The sequence below is a fragment of the Tamandua tetradactyla genome, chromosome 21 (assembly GCF_023851605.1).
Source record: "Tamandua tetradactyla isolate mTamTet1 chromosome 21, mTamTet1.pri, whole genome shotgun sequence".
Lineage (NCBI taxonomy): Eukaryota > Metazoa > Chordata > Mammalia > Pilosa > Myrmecophagidae > Tamandua > Tamandua tetradactyla.
Genome location: NC_135347.1, coordinates 56,847,838 through 56,871,322, shown reverse-complemented (window position 1 = coordinate 56,871,322; position 23,485 = coordinate 56,847,838). Strand labels below are relative to the sequence as shown.

At 33.6% G+C, this 23,485-nt stretch overlaps 1 protein-coding gene across 4 annotated transcripts in view; it reads right to left on the bottom strand.

Annotated features, from left to right (window-relative positions):
* Positions 1–1,451: 1,451 nt before the first annotated feature.
* The window catches only part of CERT1 (ceramide transporter 1), a 136,994-nt gene continuing 114,960 nt past the window's right edge, over positions 1,452–23,485 (bottom strand). For all 4 annotated transcript variants that reach the window (XM_077139437.1, XM_077139436.1, XM_077139435.1 and 1 more), the window contains 7 exons: positions 12,988–13,083; positions 10,654–10,786; positions 9,718–9,788; positions 7,303–7,431; positions 6,604–6,733; positions 5,419–5,555; positions 1,452–1,612 (listed from right to left, as the gene is read on the bottom strand). In XM_077139437.1, the coding sequence (XP_076995552.1) occupies positions 5,428–5,555; positions 6,604–6,733; positions 7,303–7,431; positions 9,718–9,788; positions 10,654–10,786; positions 12,988–13,083 (687 nt within the window). In that variant the 3' untranslated portion in view covers positions 1,452–1,612; positions 5,419–5,427. The remainder of the gene's footprint in view (positions 1,613–5,418; positions 5,556–6,603; positions 6,734–7,302; positions 7,432–9,717; positions 9,789–10,653; positions 10,787–12,987; positions 13,084–23,485) is intronic.

The following is a 23,485-nucleotide window of genomic DNA, read 5'->3' as shown; positions in this document are numbered from 1 at the left end:
AGATTTATGGAGCATGAAATCTGCGTGCATAATGTAAGCATATGTTCTATATGTATTTCTCTCTGTACAGAATTAATAAATACCACTATATCTGATGCAAGTAATTCACATCCAGGATTGTGCATATTAAGCAATCAGACTAATCCCATCATTAAATTATTATCTTGCATTTAGCATTAAGACTCCACTACCACATGTGAAATATATACAGGACATGTTTTATATGACAAGACCCCTGCTTTATAAAATGAGTCTGGATTTCAGTGTTTTTACAGAGATGAACAAATCAGCAAAGCATGTACAAAATGCCTCTGATTTATATAAACATATTTGTGTATAAACACAATGAAAATTTTGCAGTGGGCATTCATTTCTGCTTCAATGAGTACCACTCTTTGCCTCAATTCCATGCTTCATGTTTTTTCACAGAGAACTAAAATATAAAAGGTACTTTACATTTAAGTTCTAAACAGCAACTACGGGAACTATTTCAGTTTGAATCAAGTGGAATCCTCTACTGCTCTGCTCAAGTTTCTGATCAAAAGGCAAATAGGTGCACTACTTGCACGTTCTACGCTCATCTTGTTAGACCATCTTTTAAAATGATCAAAGCTGGAAGAACTGACATACCTGTTACTGAATATTAGAAATATTAAATCAAATGCTAAACTCAAATAGTCTGATTCGCTTTAACATGTAATACCGTATATACTCTTACAAATTTCAAGAAAACATGAACTCATTTTATCTTGATCATTTTACCAGAAAGTAGTCTATAGCTACAAGATTTGCACAGATGTTTCTGTTTAGAGGCAGGCAGAACCAATATGGTAGTTACTAAATTGTATTTGTAACAAACTGAAAAAATCTGTAGCTCACAGTACACAACTAAAAAATACAATAGAAATATAAAGATATCTGGGGAAAAAATAAAGCTTTTTACTCTTTCTCCATCAGAACCAAAGTTCTTCATGAGAGTAAGACCATAGAAAAGGCAGAATCACTGGTTACTGACAGCCCTCAGTTAGTAAGAGACACTTTCCATGACAACATGAATCAATATAGAAATCAGCAGCAATGAATTCTATGATTATACAAAGCAAAAAAGTCATAAAATTCTGGACATAGATTTGAATGTAGGCCTGAAAAAAGAATCCCATCAAGATATTTGGTGCACAGAAAGCACATGCCCCATGTGCATTCAATTTTTGTGCTTTTCTTTTGTGCACAAAATCTGATACAATGGTGGATCTTAGGCTGGACCACAGTAAATTAAAAATTCTGAAAAAGCTTCCAAAAATTAAAGCATCAAATCAAGGTTTGTATTTCAAGGTTGATTTTTTTTTTCTCTTCTAGGAGCAAGCAAATAAAAAATATAGCCATATACATGTAATTTTACATGTATTTATAGTTATATGCTGAGCGAGGAGATCTAGCTGGAGACAGCTAGTGCTAGATGTTCAGCTTTGCTATTGCAATATTTCTTCATTTTTGTGCACAAGGCTAAGATCTTGGACCACCGGCAAGACTATAGATCCTATGTTCCAGCTTAGAGCATTCAAGCATATTTTCTTCTCCAACATGGAATATCACATAGCCTTGCCTTCAATCACTGCAAGAAAGAAAATGACAAGCATTAAACTCAGCAATATAGTATTACTAACAGCTGTAACACTACCTGGTGAACAGATTCTTCCCACCTACTAAATTTATGGAATGCAAAGAACCTCTATTAAAATTTATATTTTGAGGATTTTTACTTTTATAAATGTAAAATTATTAACCTTACATATTTGAAATCTTTTTCAACTGTAAGGAATCAGAAGTATAAAGAATTTTTTGAAAGCTAGAAAATATTTTAAAAAGGGCAATGTACTACAGGGAAGCAAGGGGGGAAGCAATCAGAGGTCTCTGGATTTGTACCCCACAAACTGGCATTTTCTTTCTCCAGCCTTCAATAAAATTATGCCATACAATATCATTTATCAAGTTTAAATACATACATAGATATATGTAAATTATGGGAGAAAGTTCTGCTCTATCTTTAAGAAACAAACTTTTGCTCTGATTTTATCAAATGAGTTTAAGTGTTCTGATTAAGATATTTAAATTTCTTTGGACCTTGTTAACTCTTTAAAGAACTTCCTGGAAGATGATGCACACTACTGAAAGTCATTATTTCTCCATCACCAAAATTAAGAACACTGGCTTTCCTAGGGTTTCAATGCTAGGATCCACTTTATATATACATCTATAATTCCTGTGAGGCAAATGTTATCCTAGGTGTACAAAGATTTTCACTGCATTTTAAGGTTTGACTTTGATTCTTCGTCACAAAGGAGCTGAACCTGGACTCAAAGGCCAGAGGTGAGTTTTGATCAGTGAGTCTTTTCAGTTATGTCTCTACATACACACATATCAATACACAAATGATGCTGATTCCTTCCCCTGAGACAAATTTTTTGTAAGGACTTCAACCCCTTCCCTCCTAGGTCTACAAAAGAAAAACACACACACACACACACACACACACACACACACACACACGAAAGAATGAGTACAGGAAATGCTCAAAAGCCTAGAGTCAAACACTATTAATAAGCTAACATGTTTCTTTTAAATGTTAAAAAAGTTATTCTTCTCATTGTTGAGAGCATGTTTTATATACAATGACATTCTAATCTCTTTTGCTTAATACACTGTCATATTTTCTGCCCTGTTTAGATGAATATGAGTCTCTGTTAAGAAAGTCACCCTAAACCATTAAGTTGGAGCCTGGGGGTGGTGTAAAAGAAAAGAGAAACCTGATACAGCCTTTGAAATCTGAGGGCTCTGGGAAGAGGCATAGAGCTGAGAAAGGCGACAAGCCTACTGTTGCTATAGTAGCATCAGGTTTGCTGGTTTATTTGACAAAATAAGGTACAATAACAGAATCAATAAGAAGTAATATGCCTGGATCTAACCATAATAATTCTAAAATATAGGCTATTGTAAAAATAGGCAGTGTACTTATGCTTGAAGTCAGAATCTCTGAAAGGCCTAGCTATATCCCAACCATTCAGATAAGACTGGAACCTGTTTAACATTTTCAGGTAATCTTTTCCCTGGGAAAAGTTCTTTATCTGAGACAGTAGTACGAGGTTCTACTATCTGTCTAGTTTTTGAGCTTTTATTTTTTTAATTTTCTATTCTTTTATCATCACATAGTTGTATATTCATCATCAGGATCATTTCTTAGAACATCTGCATCAATTCAGAAAAAGCAATAAAAAGAAAACAGAAAAAAATTCATACATACCATACCCTTTACCCTCCCCTTCACCGATCACCAGCATTTCAATCAACTACATTTACTTTAACATTTGTTCCCCCTATTATTTATTTATTTTTAATCCATATGTTTTACTTGTCCAAAAGGAGCATCAGACACAAGGCTCTCACAACCACACAGTCACACTGCGACAGCCACATCATCATACAATTATCTTCAAGAAACATGGAGCACAGCTCCATATTTTCGGGCAGTTCCCTCCTACCTCCATTTGAGCTTTTATTTTTAAGGAAAAACATACTATAAATAGCATCAGACAAGAGAATTAAAAACATCAATCATTATATAGGTATTGATTATATTATTTTTAGCTAATGAAATAGACTCAAGAATATAATTTCTCAGCCAACAATTTAATACCCAATGTAGATGAGGATGAAAGGAAGTTCATATATTTGCTGCTTATATGTCATAATTTGATAATATCTATTAAAATTTGAAATGTTTACACCCAAATGACAGTCTTTATGACGGAATTATACAAGTGGTTCTCAAATGGACCAAAAGACACACAATCTCAATAATAAGAAAAAGACAAATTAAAACTACACTCAGAGAGTACTTTTCAAATTGGGAAAAATCCAAAAATTCTGTTATTCATTACGTGAGAAGGTGTGGGGATAGAGGCACTCCAATATACTGCCAGTGACAGGATAAATTAATACCACCTCTAAGGAAGGCAAAATCTCCATTTCAAATACACTAACTCCTAGCCCTGCCACATCTTGTAGTTTATTCCACCAACAGAATACTGGTGAAAAAAAGTATGTTCTTCTATAACACAACATGTCCCTAGGGGCTCATCATGTCTCCCACAAATGGCATGTTCAGATGCCAACTCTTGGTCCTGAGTCACATGTCAATAAACTTTTGCAGATGTTATAGTGTGTTCAAACTCAGTGAGGATGGGGCTTAATCCATTATGGCTGAAGTAATTATAAGCAAAGAAAATTAGACTCAGAAAGAGAAGCGACAAGGAGTAGCCAAAAGCCCAAAGTCAATGGAACTTGGAGGAAAAAGGAGATGACATCACCACGTGATGGAAAAGCCAAAACCAGAGATTGCTGGCAGCTGGCCCCAGAACAACATCTTTGGGAAGAAACCATCAGCCTTGCTGACACCTTGAGTTTGGACTTCTTCTAGCTTCAAAACCATAAGGCAACACGTTTCTGTTGTTTAGTCAACCCCTCACACGTATCTGTTTCAGCAGCTAGGAAACTAAACTACAACGGAGTACCATACGGCCATAAAAATGACTGAAGGAGGTCTATTCTGATATGTAAAGACTGCCAAGATAAAATACGTGGGGGAAAAAAAAAGGTGCAGTACAATATGCACAATTATGCCACTTTTTCTTTAACAATAATAAAAATTGTATGTGGGGGGAAATACATTTGTTTGTGCTTGTTCAGGAATGAAAAAACAATCTCTGGGAATATACAAGAGAAACTGGTAACAATAATTATACACTTTTTCAATTTTTTTGGTGGAGAAATCTGGGTGGATAGGGGATGGGGTAATTTTTCCCTCTATACCTTTTTACACTTTTAAAAATTAAATAAAAGAGTTCAGCTCTTGGTACAAAGATGTATGGGACAGTAAAAATGTGGACTCAAGCTGGATACTGTTAGGACTGATTAATAAACTGCAACATTCATATGACTGATTTTAAAAGAATGACACTGTTCTTTATATATGGAAAAATATTTAAGACATTAAGTGAAAAAGGCAAGCTGCAAAACAGTAACTATAGAATAAGCATGATTTTAAAAAATACTTGACACGTGTCAAAACATACATAGAAAAGTTTGGAAGAATAATAAATCTAACAGCAGTTTTCTAGAGAAGAAAGGATAATAGGGAATCTGTACTTCTGAATTCCTGTAGTTCTTTAATATTAAATTTCTTTAAATGAGCAGAAAAAATAAACAATGAAAAAATAAGTTTGAAAGGCTATAAGCCAAAATTCTACCTGGGAACATAATAATAACACAATCACTTTGAATAATTAATGCAATTTTAGTATCTGCAGAGTCATACTAGCCGAATAAAGTTTTTAGAAAAGGATAAAATACATCTTCCCGTACCTGTTAATACTAGAACAAAATAGGTTTCCCTGCAGTTTTTTCTTGGACGTAAGAAGTAAAGCGTTTTAGAAACTTGGGGTACTCTCTTCTGGCCACTGCCCTCAACACTGAAGCTGGCGCCCAGCCTCCTGGGTTCACTAGACAGAGAGGAAAATCAACACCTGTTAGGAAAAGTTTCTTCAAATAGGTGTGAAGTAATCAAGTTGTTCTCCTGCTGTTAAAAAATTCTTCAAGTTGGAAAGGTTAGAATTTCTTAAAGTCTTAGCCATTAACACCTTAATACTAATCACCAGAAATAATTTGAAAGCAAAGAAGAAAGCATTTATTCCATTTCTAAAATGTTCCTGGCTCCCTAAATTATATGCAGACACTAATATACAACACCTTAGGCTATTTAGGGGAGATTTATTCATCGACCTCTACTATAATCAAATAGTTTTCTGTAACTTACTCAAGCATAATTCTTTCTTTAACTGTATGGGCAGTTTGGCACTGTAATAAAAAGAGCTTTTTTTTTTTTTTTTTTTTAGTATTTGATACTATTGCAGGTAAAACATGAGTTTAGTAAGGAATTAAAGCAAATGATGAAAATGGGCTGTGCATAGTGGGCCTATGTGAAATAAATATGTAACTAGCAACTAATGAGGACTAGGAGAACAATGATTCAGAAAACTAAAAAGCTTGACAAGGAGAAAAAGAACTGTTAATTTCCTCTCCCACTTTTGCTTATAATCCTAATTATAAATAATTATGTTAGGCACATATCTAATAAAATGGTTCTTAAAATGAAGGATGATGTGATCTAAAGATTTAGAGATTAGTGATCTAGAGAACAAGTATTAAAATTTATCTCCCTAGGTTCAGCTTCAGAAATTCTTTTTAATAAAAATGGAAGACATTTTATTATTACAAAAGTAGTACATGCTCATTACAAAAATATCAGAAAACTGTAGATGAACAAAAAAGGATGAAAAGAAATCCTAATGCAGTAGATATGGAATGAAATTCTGGCATGTATATTTTGAAGAAGTTTCTTTCCTGGATAATTCAGATATATTTCTGTCAGAATTAAAAATTTCTACTCTAAGAGATAAGAACTAAAAAGGCATTTGTATGAATTGTCAGTCATCATAATCAACAACATCCACATTTCAAAGTAGCAAAGACAAGCAGAAACATACATACCATTAGCTACATAAGTAATCTTGCACAGAATGTTATCCCTGCTGATCTCCTGATTTCCCTCTGGTGGGCTTACTAAGGTTTGACATATCATTGCAATATTTATTTTGGCACGGACGCATCGATTGTTTAGCTGGAAATAAATAAACAAACAAACAAATAAATAAATGGCAAAAAGATACCAGTATAGTAAATATTCAGTATCTTATAATCTCTGCTGATATAAAGTTACATTAAGTTAACCAAAACCATAACTCTTCTACAATTTTCAGCAAAATCTTCCACCAATAAACAACACATATGAAGGTAAGATGATGCCAGGAACGACTTTCCTTCCACTGTAGTAAATATGGAGCTAAACCGAGGTAGAAAACAGAGGTTTCACAGTAGTCAATAGTGGCTTTAGAAGTACCTGTGAGTGGGAACCTGTGGTCTCCTACCCATTCACGCGCAGTTTCATTCCACTTGGCCAAGAGAGACAACAGCCCTGCTGGATGCTCACAGCATGACCACGGCCCTCAGTTAACACAGGGGCTATACTGTGCCAAGGGGCCAAGCCAATGGAAAACAAATCTAAGAAGCATTACCAAATCAAATACAAGTGTGTGTGTGTGTGTGTGTGTGTGTATTTACGGTCTCTGTCTGACATTGTGCATTTGGCTTTACATCATACAATTATACATATGTATACATAGTACTTACAGGGGCACCATCGTGATCCACAGAAAAATTACAAACTATCCAAGTTTCAGGGTCATTTTCAGTCAAGGCTGGTATTTTTCGAATGGCAGAAAGATATAATACATCTCGCTGAGACGCAGGCCACACTCTCTGTGTAAAGAGTAAAAACCTTTTAAAAATCTGAACTACTTCTTTTTATTTATATATAACATGGAACTAACAGAGAAACAAATGTAAAACCAATACATGTTTTAGCTGAAGGTGAAATGTGTCACATTTTAAATGGAGAACATCTGAGAATATCCAAAGGATTAAATCATAAGCATTACTTAAAAACATTTTAAGTACAATATTAAATCTTTGTTTAAAATGTCCAAAGACTTAAAAAAGCAAAGATTTTAAGGGAAAGAAGTCTGATTCTATGATATTATAATCACATTTTAAAGAATTCCTAATCAGATTGAATCATTTGATTTTATGATATGTAAAGACAAATACATTACTGAATGACATGGAGCCCAGGTCTCTGATAAGTGGGACTGCCTATTTTTACATTAAAGAAAAACTCCTTTATCATCTCTAAGCTACATTTATTTTGGATTTTCTGGTATATATAGATGAACTCAGTCCTTATTATACACAGGGTCTTTCCTGATTATGGAATGTAATAAAATAGCTGACAATTCAGTGCCAATAAAAGGCAAATCATTTGCAAAATAAAATGGTTGATCTTTTAAAGATGTAAAATTTCATGAAGTTGATGAACGAAGTGTTAGATGCCAATAATAAATGTGGATTTGGCTGAGCTAGAACTAATGAATGTAAATCTACAATGATGATGCTAAAGACAGAAATTTAAAGAGTATGAATGATTTAAATACTATCATGAGACAAATGGCCCTCTTCAAGACCACACTACAAAAATAAGTCAAATTTAAAGGGAAAGATGTTGTATAATGTTATCTAATTTTGTTGAAAAAAAATTATGCCAAGACATTCTATTTCAAGGAATTGGCAAATGTAATTTAAATTTTGTTAAATATAAGATATATTATTTTCATAATTTTTAGCTTTGTTTCTCAAGTACTAAAACCTGTATGACCCTCCCTGCCACATCTACCGTTATTCATCAAGTGGAATTCCTTCAGCAGAAATGGTTTCTAGGATCAGTTATCTTTAGATACTAAGGGTCATTTTAGCATTTACTACATTTTAGATATCTCATCAGACTGAAAGTCTGTATCCTGAAACAGACTCCTCAATTTTATACATTTCTTGAGTAACTACCATGTAAAGTGAAGCCCAGCTCACAGTTATTAGAAATAAGATGTCTCACATAAAATTAAGCTCAAGAAATACATAGCAACTCTCATACATTTTCATATATTCAGATCAATTAAAAATCGTATCAAAGTGCGATGGTGGCTTAGTGGCAGAGTTCTCTACTGCCATGCCAGCGACTTGGGTTCGATTCCTGGTGCCTGACCATGCTAAAAAAAATCATATAGGGTGGGCCACGGTGGCTCAGCAGGCAAGAATGCTTGTCTGCCATGCCAGAGGACCCAGGTTCAATTCCTGGTGCCTGCCCATGTAAAAAAAGAAAAGAAAAAAAGTCATATAATAAAGAAGAAAATGAAGAACCCATGGAATCATTATATTTCTAAATAACAAAAAATACTAGCTTTTGGTGGCTCTTTTCAAAATTTTAATTCCTTTTGTTATTCTATATAAATTTATTATTTGGCAATTTTTGGAAGAGCAGAACAAAGTAAGGCAAGAAGAAAGATATAAAGCAAGATAAAAGATACCAATTCTATGATTTTAACTATCCTGAAAAGCCAAGGAAAAATGAAGTGAAGGGAGAGAACCAATTAAAAATAGAATGTTTCTGTCTGTTCTGGTAGATGACCAACGTCTCAAAAGTCATGCTCAGCAATTTTCCCTTGCTTTCAGGATAATCCACTTAGATCACTGGCATATCTATTAGCCTTAACAGTGGCTAACAGCGTGTTTCCATTTCCTTCATCATTATTGTCACAGACAACCATGACTCACTCTCATGTTTGAGACACAGTGATAATGTGATATTCTACAGAGACCAGGTGCTAGCAAAATATTTAAATGGATTTCAATAATTAAGGAATTTATTTTCTAAAGTGTGCACAAAGAGAAACCCATGTAGATCTTTATCAAATACACTGTTTCTGCTTATGTTACTTATTCAGCTTCTTGCATGCACACATTTCTGCTCTAAATGAGGTGAATATACCTTTCAAATACATGACATTCATGAATTATTATATTAATAGTATTATCCAAATAGTATTTATTTGGATCTTTTGCAGCATTTAATTTCCTGCCGAACTTTACTTTAGAGAGTTTATGTGTCTCAGTTTGAACTACATTGGAATCCTTTTTGGATGAAGAGATCTTCACCTTGTGCGTTTGATAAACGATGATTGCATTATCAGCTAATGTTTCCACCACATGAAAGTTTTCTATAGTTGCTGAAATAAAAAAAAATAATATTAATGGCAAAAAAGATATATCACTTTTTCCTAGAATGTGACTCCTTCACCTATGTTAAAAGTCAACTGTAAATGGACATTACAATAAAATGAACAGGATCTTGACCTACTAGGCTAAGTCCAAATGGAAGGTAGTTAACACTTAGGACTATAGATGTGGCTGTGAGGTGAGCACCAGGAAATCACCTCCTCTTTGGCCCAGTATCTATCTTCCACAACAAGAAAGCAATTGTAACTACTACAGTATTACTCAGGCTCAAATAATTCCCTAACATTATAAGCCCTCCCTATAATCCCTAATTTATTAAATCTGAATAAACTGTTCTCCCTAGGCTTAAGAACTGTACTTATGAAAAAGGTATGTCAAATTGCCCATGACAAACATCATATGATGTTAAGAAATATTTATATTTATGAAGTTTGTTGACTAAAGGGAACATATATACATACAGGCCAATGATAACCGTACCCTAACAACAGCAGGATTCACCTAGGAAACAAAAGTCTAGGAAAAGAGTAGTAGATAATACTGAGAACACTGATTTTAATCCTACCTTTTCAACTAACTAGTTCTGTATACTCTGATGAATCCTTTGGCCTCTCTGAATTTCACTTTATTGGTATGTAAAATGAAAAGAATTACACATATCATGTCAGATTACTGAGGTATTAGATTAAATGACATAGTGTACTGGAAAGCATTTTGCATACTATCTGTATCTGATCCTCCAGATGTTTTCTACATTGACTTTGTAAACTACAGATAAGATGAAGAAAGCTAATTAAATCCGATATTAAATTCAAAATAATAGTTAGATTAAAATATATTAACATAAGTGCTTACTTTCCCAGTCATTGCGAACATCAACATTCCAGAAGTAATTGCAGACCTCGTGCCCTGTAACACCTTTAACTGCATGGGTAGCTTTCAAAGGATCCAGAACAATCCCATTTTCTTCTACTTCTCTTCTGTATACCTAAAGAGGATATATTAAAAAGTAAAAATTAAACCCCTAAAGTACAAATCTGATAGCATGCTTTTAAACTTAGTTGCCTTTTAGAATTTTATTTACGAAACATATTCTATTAAAAGAAAATCAAAACAAATTCTAATTTATTAAGATAGATAACATATAAAAAGTATTTAAAATTCCAAATCCAAAGTAAACTTCACGACAAATAACATTCGTGATGAATAGCTATTACTATGCATTGTTTAAAAATAAACATTACCAATTAAAATTAGGTATTATTTACTAAGCATTCTCAAAGACTGTTTAATATGGCTAAGAAGGCCAAATAAGTCTAGTTAGAGCATAATCTCCTTAAGGATACTAATTTTAGGCTGTTTTATTCAACACTGTATCCCCAGCCCATTGAAGAGTACCTAAAACACAGTAGGAATTCAATTATTTGTTGAATTAATGATTGAAAGTCAAAATAGCAAAGAGATTATACAGGTCTGTCTTGCTTTAAATACTGTGGTTGTGTACCTAAAGTACTGAATAAAATACATAATTTCAAAATTATACAGGGTTTGCTATTTATTAGAGCTCTCTGATAAGTTCTTTCGGGAAATAAACAAATATGTTATGATGGGTAGAACCAGCTCTCAGCTCTATGGAATGCCTATGGGGCCAGATACAGTTAGGCATTTTCACATACAATTTCTCTTTTGCAGTCTCTCTCCAAACTTCCTTTCCCTACAAATTTATGCACATTAGTAGGACCACCATTTTCCCAGTCACCCAACTTGGCAATTCTAGACTCTTGATTCCTCTCTACTTCACAAAGCCATTAAGCTTATTGGAAATCTTCTATAACACATCCAACAAGTGGACTTTTCTGCTGTTACTAACCTGCTCCAGATATTTTTATCACCTGTGCCTTTCTTTTTAATTTTCTTGATATCTAGTTTTTTCCCTATCAGATTACTTTTCCTAAAATGCTACTTTGCAGAGTAGCTGAACTACTGCTACAGACAATAGACTCAATTTTCCTTAGTGGGTTACTTTTTGCTCCCCTAGCCCTAATTTCCCTCTCGCCTATGTTGCAGACCATAAAAGTACCTATTCTCTATTGCTCATTGCTCCGTAAAAGGACTTCATCCAAAGTATCACTCCTGGCTTTTCTTCACTCCTCATTTCCTCCTCCCAAGGGGAGGAATAATGACTTATCTGAAGGGTGAGTAAAGGAAGAGCTAAGCAGGCTTAACTCAACTTCTTTCTTTTGCAGAGAACATCCATATTGGTCTGATACTGGGGCCTGATCCTGTGGGTAAGACCTGTGATTGTCCAACTGTCACTGACATTATGCTTCATTCTAGGGTATCAGCAAGACCTGTGGCTGCTAACCTAAACCCGTGTTCTCTAATAAGCATATCAAAATTATAGCTAACATTGTTTTGTTGTCCTCACCTCTGTCACACCTTGCTTCCACATGCAGACAGAGTGCAAGTGCTTCTCAGTGTAAAATATAATCTAATTGCTTTAAAGCATAGAGATCATTGAATAAGATCAGACGGAGCCAAGTAATCTTATCTTTTTAAATCAATAAGCATTCCTTTCCCCAATTAAATTGTCAACTTGGAGAGTCTTATTAAATATCTCAGTATGCTTAGCATAGTGCTTTGGACACGAGTTAACCTAAAATTCAATGCTGTTGTGGCCACTTTTCAATCCATCGCTGTATCTCTCATTCCCTGCTCTTATTCTGTGTCTTTTTTGTTTAGGGATGTAAGCAAGATTAGCCGACCCAATGGCTAGATCTCAAAAAAAGTTTCAGTGAGAAAAAGAACAAAAAGTAAGCCACAGAGTAAAGAGGGAGAGAAACAAAGTGGTGTCATATGGGCACAAAATTAATTACATTAAAAAAAACACCACTAAATAAAAACTGTCCAAATACAGAGCCATCAGCTAACCATGAACTTGTCACATTTAACCTCCGACTTTCTTCTTTTCTGTGACCTAGGCACACAGAATGGTTTGGGCTTAGATTTATATTATGACCGTAAAGGAATTATTAATAACTAAACCAGGGAGACAAAAAAGCATTTTATTTCACAACATCTGTTACTTCTATGATTATACATAACAATTTCTGTTTTATAGTAGTTTTAAAACACTATTTTTATTCAGATCAGTATTATCAACACCCTTAATTATTCAGTGAGAATTACCTTCATTTCTCCTTCTTCTACAACCAATTGCCAATTGGCATCTCCGCCTACATCCTGTAATGAATACGTTATATGATTCTGTACCATCTCTTCAACCTTGCAAAGAAAAAGAAAACCATGAGAATTCATGTCCAATTAACAGCTGTCACAATCACTTAAATAAAATGGTACTCAGTTTACTTCAGTTCAGAAATGGTGCCCTTAGAAAGCTGAGCAACCAAATATACAAGAGTTAGTAGGTTTTATATAGTGTTGTAGAGTTTAGTCCACATTCCAGATATCCAGGTTAGTGACAGGAAGGGGAAATGCAGGGAAGGACGATGTTTCACTCAAATAGCATAGACTAGCCTAATGTGCATTATGCAACCCAAACAAGCATTTTCTGGAAAAAAGCTATGCCATTTTTTACCATAAAATACTTCCTTACAAAGATGATGTCTTAAAGCATAAAATCATGGAATACTAAGAATAAACAGTCATGAGGAGATCATTTAGTCCAGTGTTTCTATATTTAAGACTAGCTACAGATATCAGAAAACTTATTATAAATATGTGCAAAACTTTCCTTATTTCCTAGTTTCCCCTTTTATCATGAAGATAAGCCAATTTAAAAATAATCAACCCTCCATTTACTTGATTTCAATTTCACTGTTCTAAATTCTTTTAGGGACAGTGCTAATATTCTTATATGCAAGCATTTAAATATAATCACCTTTTAGTTTACTCTTTCTAAATTTCTTTTGCTGAAATGTAAATGCAACCCCTGCTTTCAACTATCCTAAATTATCCTTATGGATCTTATGTAAGAGCAAAGAAAGTTAAGTATTTCACACTCCCAGAACCCTCAATCAGATGTATTAGAGAAAGAATATACATGATTTTTCTTTGTAAAGTGTTTCAGTTTGAAACATGCTATAAAACAGAACAAAAGCTATAAAACTGGCTCTTTTATCATTTACCCATATATACTGTTTTTTCCAAAGATCTACTTTCTAACCTTTTACTAATAATTTTGTTTTGTGTAATAAATATATTAAAGGTAGAAAAGAACCATTAGAAAATATGTGCTTGTACTTCTATTTAAAAATAGTAAGAAAATACATTTGCATTTAATTTATTTACTTTACTTAAAGTCTATTGTGTTGATTGGATACTGAACAAGGAAACAAGTTCAAACATTTGAAATAGATATTAATGGTTTTGAGGCAGAAACTCTTAAAATTATTAACCCTGGTAATATAATTTTTCTACACTAAAGAATGTGATTTTGATTATAAATTATGAATGGATGGTATGGTGTGTGAATATCATTAAAATTGCAAACAAAAAATCCCTGTAAATTGTACAACTCAAAGAGTGAACCCTAATTAAACTATGGACTATTGTTAATAATACAATTATAATAATATTGGTTCATCAATTGCACAAAGGTATTACACCAGTGCAAACTGTTAATACAGGGAAAACTTTATGTGTGTGTAGGGCGTGTATAGGAATGCTGTACTTTCTGCATGATTTTTCTGTAAACCTGTATCTACTTGAAAAAAATAAAGTAAAAAAAGAGGATGCTATCAATATATAATTGTGACATGCACTTCTGTTTTATTAAATCTTCTGGATCTTAGAATGCAATTTTGGTTACAAACAATACGCATGATATTAAGTATCTCTTGATCTGGCAATAATGGCAAGAAAGGTTTTTTTTAAATTTTTTTATTAATTAAAAAAAATTACAGAAAGAAACACAAACATTCCCAATATGTGATCATTCCATTCTACTCATATATAATCAATAATTCACAATATCATCACATAGCTGCAGTTTCATCATCCTGATCATTTCTTAGAACATTTGCATCAATTCAGAAAAAGAAACAAAGACAACAGAAAAATAAAATGAAAACAGAAAAAAAAAAAAACATACATACCATACCCCTTACTCCTCCCTTTCATTGATCACTAGTATTTCAAACCAAATTTATTTTAACATTTGTTCCTCCTATCATCTATCCCTATTCCACACGTTCTACTCATCTGTTGACAAGGTAGTTAAAAGGAGCATAAGACACAAGGTTTTCACAATCATACAGTCACACTGTGAAAGCTACACCATTATACAATCATCTTCAAGAAACATGGCTACTGGGACACAGCTCTACATCTTCAGGCAGCTCCCTCCAGCCTCTCCATTTCCTCTTGGATAACAAGGTGATATCTACTTAATGCGTAAGAATAACCTCCAGGATAACCTCTGGACTCAGTTTGAAATCTCTCAGCCATTGACACTTTGTCTCATTTCACTCCTCTCCCTTTTGGTCGAGAGGATTTTCTCAATCCCTTGACACTGGGTCTCAGCTCATTCTAGGGTTTTTCTCAATCCCTTGATGCTGAGTCCCAGCTCATTCTTGGATTTCTGTCCCACGTTGCCAGGAAGGTCCACACTCCTGGGAGTCATGTCCTATGTAGACCGGGGAGGGTGGTGAGTTTGCTTGTTGTATTGGCTGGAGAGAGAGGCCACATCTGAGCCACAAAAGAGGTTCCCTTGGGGGTGACTATTAGGCCTAATTTTAAGTAGGCTTGAGCTATCCTTTGTGGGGTTAAGTTTCATATGAACAAACCCCAAGACTGGGGTCTCTGCCTATAGCTTTGGTTGTCCACACTGCTTATGAGAATATCAAGAATTCAACTTGGGGAGGCTGAATTTTCCCCTGTTCTCACCATTCCCCAAAGGGGACTTTGCAAACACTTTTCTGCTCACTTATCAAATCACTCTGGGATTCATCGGGGCATCACTCTGGACAAACCAACAAAATCTCATGTCCCACCCAAGGTTCCATGCACTTATGTTGTTCAACCAACTATCTACATAAGTAATATTAGGAGGTGCACTAGTCAAAATATAAATTTTGTACCAAATAAACATTTTTTGCTTTAGTCTCACACATAAATTGAAATTTTAAAATATTAATTACCATCCATTTTCAGCACCCTGCAGTAATGACATTCCTTTGCTCTTCCTCATGCACAAACATTTTTTAAATCTGTACATTTAGTCACTGTCATTATACACTCTAGGCAATCCTAGATCACACCATCTCAATCTTTATCATCTTTCTTTCTGATTTCATTTGTGCCCCCATCCCTCCTCCCTCTATCATTCTCACATTCAGCTTCATTCAGTGTTTTAACATAATTGTATTACAGATAGGTAGCATTGTGCTGTCCATTTCTGAGTTTTTACAATCAGTCCTGTTGCACAATCTGTATCCCTTCAGCTCCAATTACCCAATATCTTACCCTATTTCTATCTCCTGATGGTCTCTGTTACCAATGAAATTCTCCAAGTTTATTCACTAATGTCAGTTCATATCAGTGAAACCATACAGTATTTGTCCTTTTGTTTTTTGGCTAATCTCACTCAGAATAATGTCCTTAAGGTCCATCAATGTTGTTACATACTTCATAACTTTATTCTCTCTTACAGCTGCATAATATTCTATTGTATGTATATACCACAGTTTGATTAGACACCCGTTTGTTGATGGGTATTTTGGCTGTTTCCATCTTTTGGTAACTGTAAATAATGCTGCTTTAAACATTGGTGTGCAAATGTCCATTTGTGTCCTTGCCCTCAAGTCCTTTGAGTAGAGACAGCATATAGATGGGTCCCGTTCCCTAATCCATTCTGCCTGTCCATGTCCCCTGATTGGGAAGCTTAACCCAAAACAACAGTGTTATTACTGCCAGGGCAGTACCCTTCTCTACCATTTTGCCTTTTGGCTTTTATATGTCCTTCTAATTTTCCTTCTTTTTACCTTTATTCATGGTCTTCCTTTCTACACTCTTCTCCATACCCCTCTCTTCTGTCTTTTCGTATCTGACTCTAGCGCTCCCTTTAGTATTTCTTGCAGAGCTGGTCTCTTGGTCATGAATTCTCTCAGTGATTTTTTTGTCTGAAAATGTTTTAATTTCTCCCTCATTTTTGAAGGACAATTTTGCTGGATATAGAATTCTTGGTTGGCAGTTTCTCTCTTTTAATAATTTAAATGTATCATCCCACTGTCTTCTTGCCTCCATGGTTTCTGTTGAGAAATCTATGCATAGTCTTATTGGGCTTCCCTTGTATGTGACGGATTGTTTTTCTCTTGCTGCTTTCAAGATTCTCTTTCTCTTTGACCTCTAATACTCTGATTAGTAAATGTCTTGGAGTACATCTATTTGGATCTATTCTCTTTGGGGTATGCTGCACTTCTTGGATCTGAAATTTTAAGTCCTTCATAAGAGTTGGGAAATTTTCAGTGATAATTTCCTCCATTAGTTTTTCTCCTTTTCCCTTCTCTGCTCCTTCTAGGACACCCACAACACGCACATTTGTGCACTTCATATTGTCATTCAGTTCCCTGAGTCCTTGCTCATATTTTTCTATTTTTTTCCCTATATTTTCTTTTTCATGCCGGATTTCAGATGTTCCATCCTCCAGTTCAGAAATCCTATGTTCTGCTCTCGAAATCTACCATTGTAGGTTTCCATTGTTTTTTTCATCTCTTCTACCGTGCCTTTCATTCCCATAAGTTCTGTGATTTTTTTTTTCAGACTTTTGATTTCTTCTTTTTGTTCATTCCTTGCCTTTTTTATATCCTCCCTCAATTCATTGATCTGGTTTTTGATGAGGTTTTCCATGTCTGTTCGTATATTCTGAATTAAATGTTTCAGCTCCTGTATCTCATTTGAATTGTCGGTTTGTTCTTTTGACTGGGCCATATCTTCAATTTTCCTAGTGTGATTTGTTATTTATTGCTGGCGTCTAGGCATTTAAGAAAGGGCTGTTGATAAAAATATTTTTGCTGAGATTCTACAGTCTTTTTTTTTTTTTTTTGGTAGGGGCAGGCACTGGAAAATAGACCTGGGTCTCCGGCATAGCTGGCGAGAACTCTGCCTGCTGAGCCACCACGGCCCGCCCTGCAATCTATTTTTGTACTAAATAAACACTATCATAATATTTTATTCCTTTATTCAAAACTCTCAAAATAATATGGTATTGGGTTACAGGTTAGAGAAATTGTACAATTTGACTAGCTTTAATTAGAAAATTTAACTGCCTGAGGAAACCTGTATACTTCTAAAATCTTCTTGGAGAGGTAAGAGTTAACACTGTATTTCTAGTTAAAAATATATACAAAATGTATCTGATTTCCAAAAAGAGGAAGAATAAGAAAAGTTTAGGTTAACATGCACAGGTAAAACTACCACCTATTTTTTCACATTGTGACTGGAAGAAATTCTTCCTGTTTTTCAGATCCCAAGATCTCAGAAATCTTAAGATTTCAGCATGTCGTTTTTAGGTGTGACACCAGGAGTTAAGAACATTCATATATATATATATTCATATATATATATGAATGTTGCTATATATTTGATATTTATTTATTTATTATGAGATTGGAGAGAAAGAAATGCTTACAGAAATAAACCTTCTATTTCAAATGGATTACCTGCAAAAGGAGAATGTGAAGGATCAGATTCTGTTAACAAAAAACAAAGTTCTGTTTTTTTAAAAAAATTATTTAGTTATTTTGTGGGAAAATATGGAGGTAGCTGTGTTTTGCTTGGGAGTTTATTCCCCAATTAGATGTTTTTAATATTTGAGAAATGAATTTGAGAGTTCTTTTGATTTACTTTTTGGTCCAAAATTTTGATCTACAATTATAAATTGATAGAGGCAATACAAGTTTAAATACTGTACTTTAGAAAGGACATTTAACATCATGTTTCCAGATATATGAAAAGACAATATTTCTATAAGTTACTACTGTACCTATGGAAAATAGTTTTTATAGGAGGATAATTTAAATCCTTCTATATGGTATTATATCAGTTTCCACCACATATAGCTAAAAAAAAAAAAGATGTGATTCATTATTCCTGAAACAAATCAATAAAGACCCAATACTTGACATTTCTGTTTCAAGCTGTTTTATATACCGAAGTCTTTTTTTCTTGTTTCCTTTACTTAAGAGAACTTCAAAAAGTCCAATAGAGAAATAAACATAAAAGATGTATTCAGTGATGTGCTGAATAATAAGGAAATAAAAGAAACTAATAATAAGTACTCAATTACTTTAGTGATCATCTCTGTAAAACGTTCTTCATCATGAGATGTTTCTTGAGGCATTTAAGAGAGCTATAGGTAAAATCGCATAAAATTAATTTTATGTTCACTGCAAAAATAATATGAAGTAGTTAATGTTATTTGTGGGGCAGAGGCTTCGGCATTTATGGTTACACGAACATTCCACATGTAACCTAATGGTCTGCTTTACTTACTGTTTCAGTTAATGACTATTTCCAAAATGTGGTTAACAAGAATCATTAAGTTTGATGTCAAGAATAAAAACAAATCAAAGTTAGCATTGTATTAGACTTAAAAGTTGATATTCTGGAAAATAATGTTACTATTAGCACCTGCTATCACTTAAAAAAAAAAAAAAGACACCAAAATAATCAAAGCAGATATCCGATATCCCCTGCTTTGATAGTGTTTGTAAGTTTAATCAGACCAAGCATAACTTCAGGAATCATGTCCTTGATTTTTCTGGACCCAGAACTGAAAGCAATGAATTGCCACACATACCATCTTCATGTCAAATTAACTATGGAAAAATATGGAGATAAAACATATTTGAGATAAGCAATGATAATGCTCCAATTCTAACCTTTTCTTCCACTTCACATCTGAATCATTCAGTAGGATGCCTAGCAATATTAGTACAAAAATTTGAGAAGATACAAGAAAATTCCAAAAGGGCTCAAACTCATCTCAGCACTCTTTCTCTTATACATGTGAAAGTAATACAACTATACTTGTTGCTGTAAGTCAGAAAACCTTAGTGGGGTTTGTTTGAATAATTTATTTAAAACAAAGGAATAAAGGTGGGACACGATGGCTCAGCAGGGAGAGTTCTCGCCTGCCATGCTGGAGACCTGGGTTCGATTCCCAGTGCCTGCTCATGCAAAAAAAAAAAAAGAAGTAAAGCAAAGGAATAGTGTACTGTTAACCCAAAACAAAAATGACCAAAGTCATGAATAGGCAATTCACTGAAGAAATGCAAATGGCCAAGAAGCAAAAGAAAACTGGCTTGGGAGTGTAAGCTGGTTCAACTTCCCTAATGAACAGTTTGCCAAAAAGAATTTAAAAAAAAGAACAAAAAATCCTTAGAAATGTGTATGAACTTTGTTCTAACAATTCTACCTGTAGGAATATACTGTAAGGAAAGATGTCTTTACAAGGATGCTCACTTGTAGCACTATTTATAATAGAGAAGAACTGAAAACAAACTAAATGCTCAATGTTAGGTGAGCAGATAAATCTAGTATATATAGCCATAAAATAGATAAAGAGATGTAGACCTTTATTTACTGATGAGAAGTTGGGCCTTAAAAAGTTTACAAAATAGTATATAGAGAATTATCTACTTTGGTAGAAAAAAGACAATTATTAAATGTGTGTATATATTAATATGCGTTGGGTTACATGCATGCACACATATAAATATGGAGAGAAAGTACAGGATATACATGAGAATATTAACAGTGATTCAGTATTCTAATTTTATTTATCTTCTAGTTCTGCTAAAATAAGCATATATTAACTTGTACTATAAAAAAGGGAGGAGTGAATAACTACTACAATAATGTTACTATGAACAAAAATTGGAGAAGAGCTTATACAGGTTCTTTTTACAGTGTTATCTGCCCCAGATTCACCTGCAGATATATACTATCCAGCCTTTGATTTCCTTTTCCCCCAACAGAGGATGATTTATTTTCCTCTCTGATTTTTGAGGTGACATCTTTAAATGATAATTTTGTTATGCAAACATATGTGACCAAAAAGATCCTTTTATAAATCCGTGTCTTTTCTACTTTCTATGTTCTTGAATATTATTCTCTGGTTTTGGGCTATCAGCCAACATTCCCAAAACTAGAAGTCCTTTATAGCTCCAATTTCTCAGATTTGGAGCTACTTCATTCCCAATATATGCCTATTAGACAAATACATGCACTGTCACTAATTTCCTAGTAGATTCACACATTTTTTTGAAGTTATGTTCAAAGCATTTCCAGTTCAACATCTGATTACCCTATCCAATTGGAATTATGAACATCATTTCACTATTGAACACACCAGTCATGAGCCAAGACTACTTTTATGTCGACAGCAAAAACAAATGATCAAATGTTTACAAGGAGGTGATGTAAATGATCAAGAAGCTAGATATCATACCTGCATATAAAGATGGAGTAGATATGAATTGACTGTGTAATGTATTTAAATCATCTTTTGCAAATTACTAAAATTTAGGACAAATTTTATGACTTAGTTTCTAAATTAATTGTCAAGCTATCACAAAATGAAGGATTTGATTACCTCAAATATTTTAAGGAATTATGTGGACTTATTAACATTTAATGTATATTATATATGATGTAATATAATATATATGCTATATCTTAGTAACAGCTTTTGCCTTTCTAATGTTATACCGAATATCCTTAAAGTGTCTTACTAAACTCTGCTTAATACGTAGCTTGAGGATATGATGATTAGGGGTACCACAGACAAATTAATCATTAGTATTATTTCATATTATGCTCAAGTTTCTCAGTTAATGTTATTAACCGTAGTTCTTGATTCAATGTGACAGTATAGACTCAATCTGCTAGATTCTTTGACAATGGGAGATAAGACAGTACAATATCCTCTGAAACCAGCAATCTTACTAACTTGGAATAAGTTACCTTTAGAGATGCTTATGAATTTAGTTATAATTTAGTCAATAATTAATGCCAGAGCCCAAATCTGCTAATGACAGCAAATGTTTTAGCAAGAATAATAAATTTTTGAAAACAATGATATTGTCTCCATTTTTACTTCCTAGGGCATACAAAAGAGCATAAAAATAAACTATGAGCATCATATAATAGAAAGAAATCCATCAGCATTATTTTATCTCATATAATAGAAAGAAATCCATCAGCATTATTTTATCTCAATTTATAGACAATTATGGGTTACATAAAAAATTATGTAAAGAAGTAAGCTATGATCGCTTCATGGCCTTTTGGCTAAGATCAGGTGTAGACGTAAGCTATGATTTGGCAAACTTTTGTTAAAAAAGGTAACTGCCATTCAGTGATATGTGCGCCTATATTTTGTAGACTTTAGCTTTTCTACTGCTCTGTAACTAGCGGTCCAGGTTTGGGTTTTGATGTCCTAATTCTTGGGTATTTTCTGTATAATGGGCTTACATCCTTTCCTTGTTCTCGGAACATTTTCTTCGCTTTGTAGCCTGTGTATTCCTGTATCTCAAGGGAAAATAGTGACCAATACTGAGGGGTTTTAATAAGTCCGTTACTTTATTATTTTAATACAAGCTAAGTTTTAACAGAATAAACCAAGGGCTCTTGATAATACCTAGTTTTGGCACTGATTTATTGTGAAGGTAAAAAGAGTCGTGTATTAAAAACCACATAAATGGATAAGCAAAAGATTAGAAATATAAGAAGTTTGGATACGGGTGATATTTGATTAAGAACTATCACATCTCTTTAACAGTTAAAGTACTTTAGCAGTTTGAAGTAGTTCTTTTCTTCCTTGAATCTTTTGGTTCAAAAGTTAGAAAAACACATTTTGAGTTTTAAACTTAATTTTCTCTTATTGCACAGTAAAAAAACCAATGTAAATTTTATTTGCATATGTAAAATATTAGAAAGTAGTTTTAAACTATGCCTTTAAAATTTTTTTATTGGAATATCCCAAAAGAGAAAAAATAATGATGCAGACAACTTTGATGAGCTCAAAGAAACTATTTTATAATAACAGCTAATACATGCTCACACTGTTTAACACTTACTTTGTGCTCAGCTCTGCCTAGACTACACTTCTAGCCAGATCACAAAAGTGAAACCCAGAAAAGCTAGAAAACTTGGCCAAGATCACACAGCCAAATGGAATTTAAATTTGGTCATTTTGACTAGAGTTCATGTTCTTAACCACTATCCAAAAAAATACAGTGACCATAAGAAATACAAAGTTGAAGAGCAAAGATGTGAAGATTAAACAAAAATTTTGGTTAATGCTGATACTAAAAAATGTTTCTTTAATGGTAATTTTATTTTTTTTCCTGAACCTTGGATTTCTATTTTTTTTAAATTAGAGAAATTGTGGGTTTATAAAATAATCATGCATAAAATACAGGATTCCTATATATCACCCCACCAAGGGTACTGAGGGCAGAGAATGAAAGCATCCATCTTCCAGTCTTAAAATGAAAAACCCTTAATGATGCTAAATAAACTTAGACCAATTTCCCTAGACTTAGCATATGAACAGGAGTATTAATTCATAGTACCCAAGAGTAATTTACATAAGGAAAATGCAACTTGTTCAATGGAGCTTAGTAATATCGTGGGTATGAGATAAACATTGATTTATAGT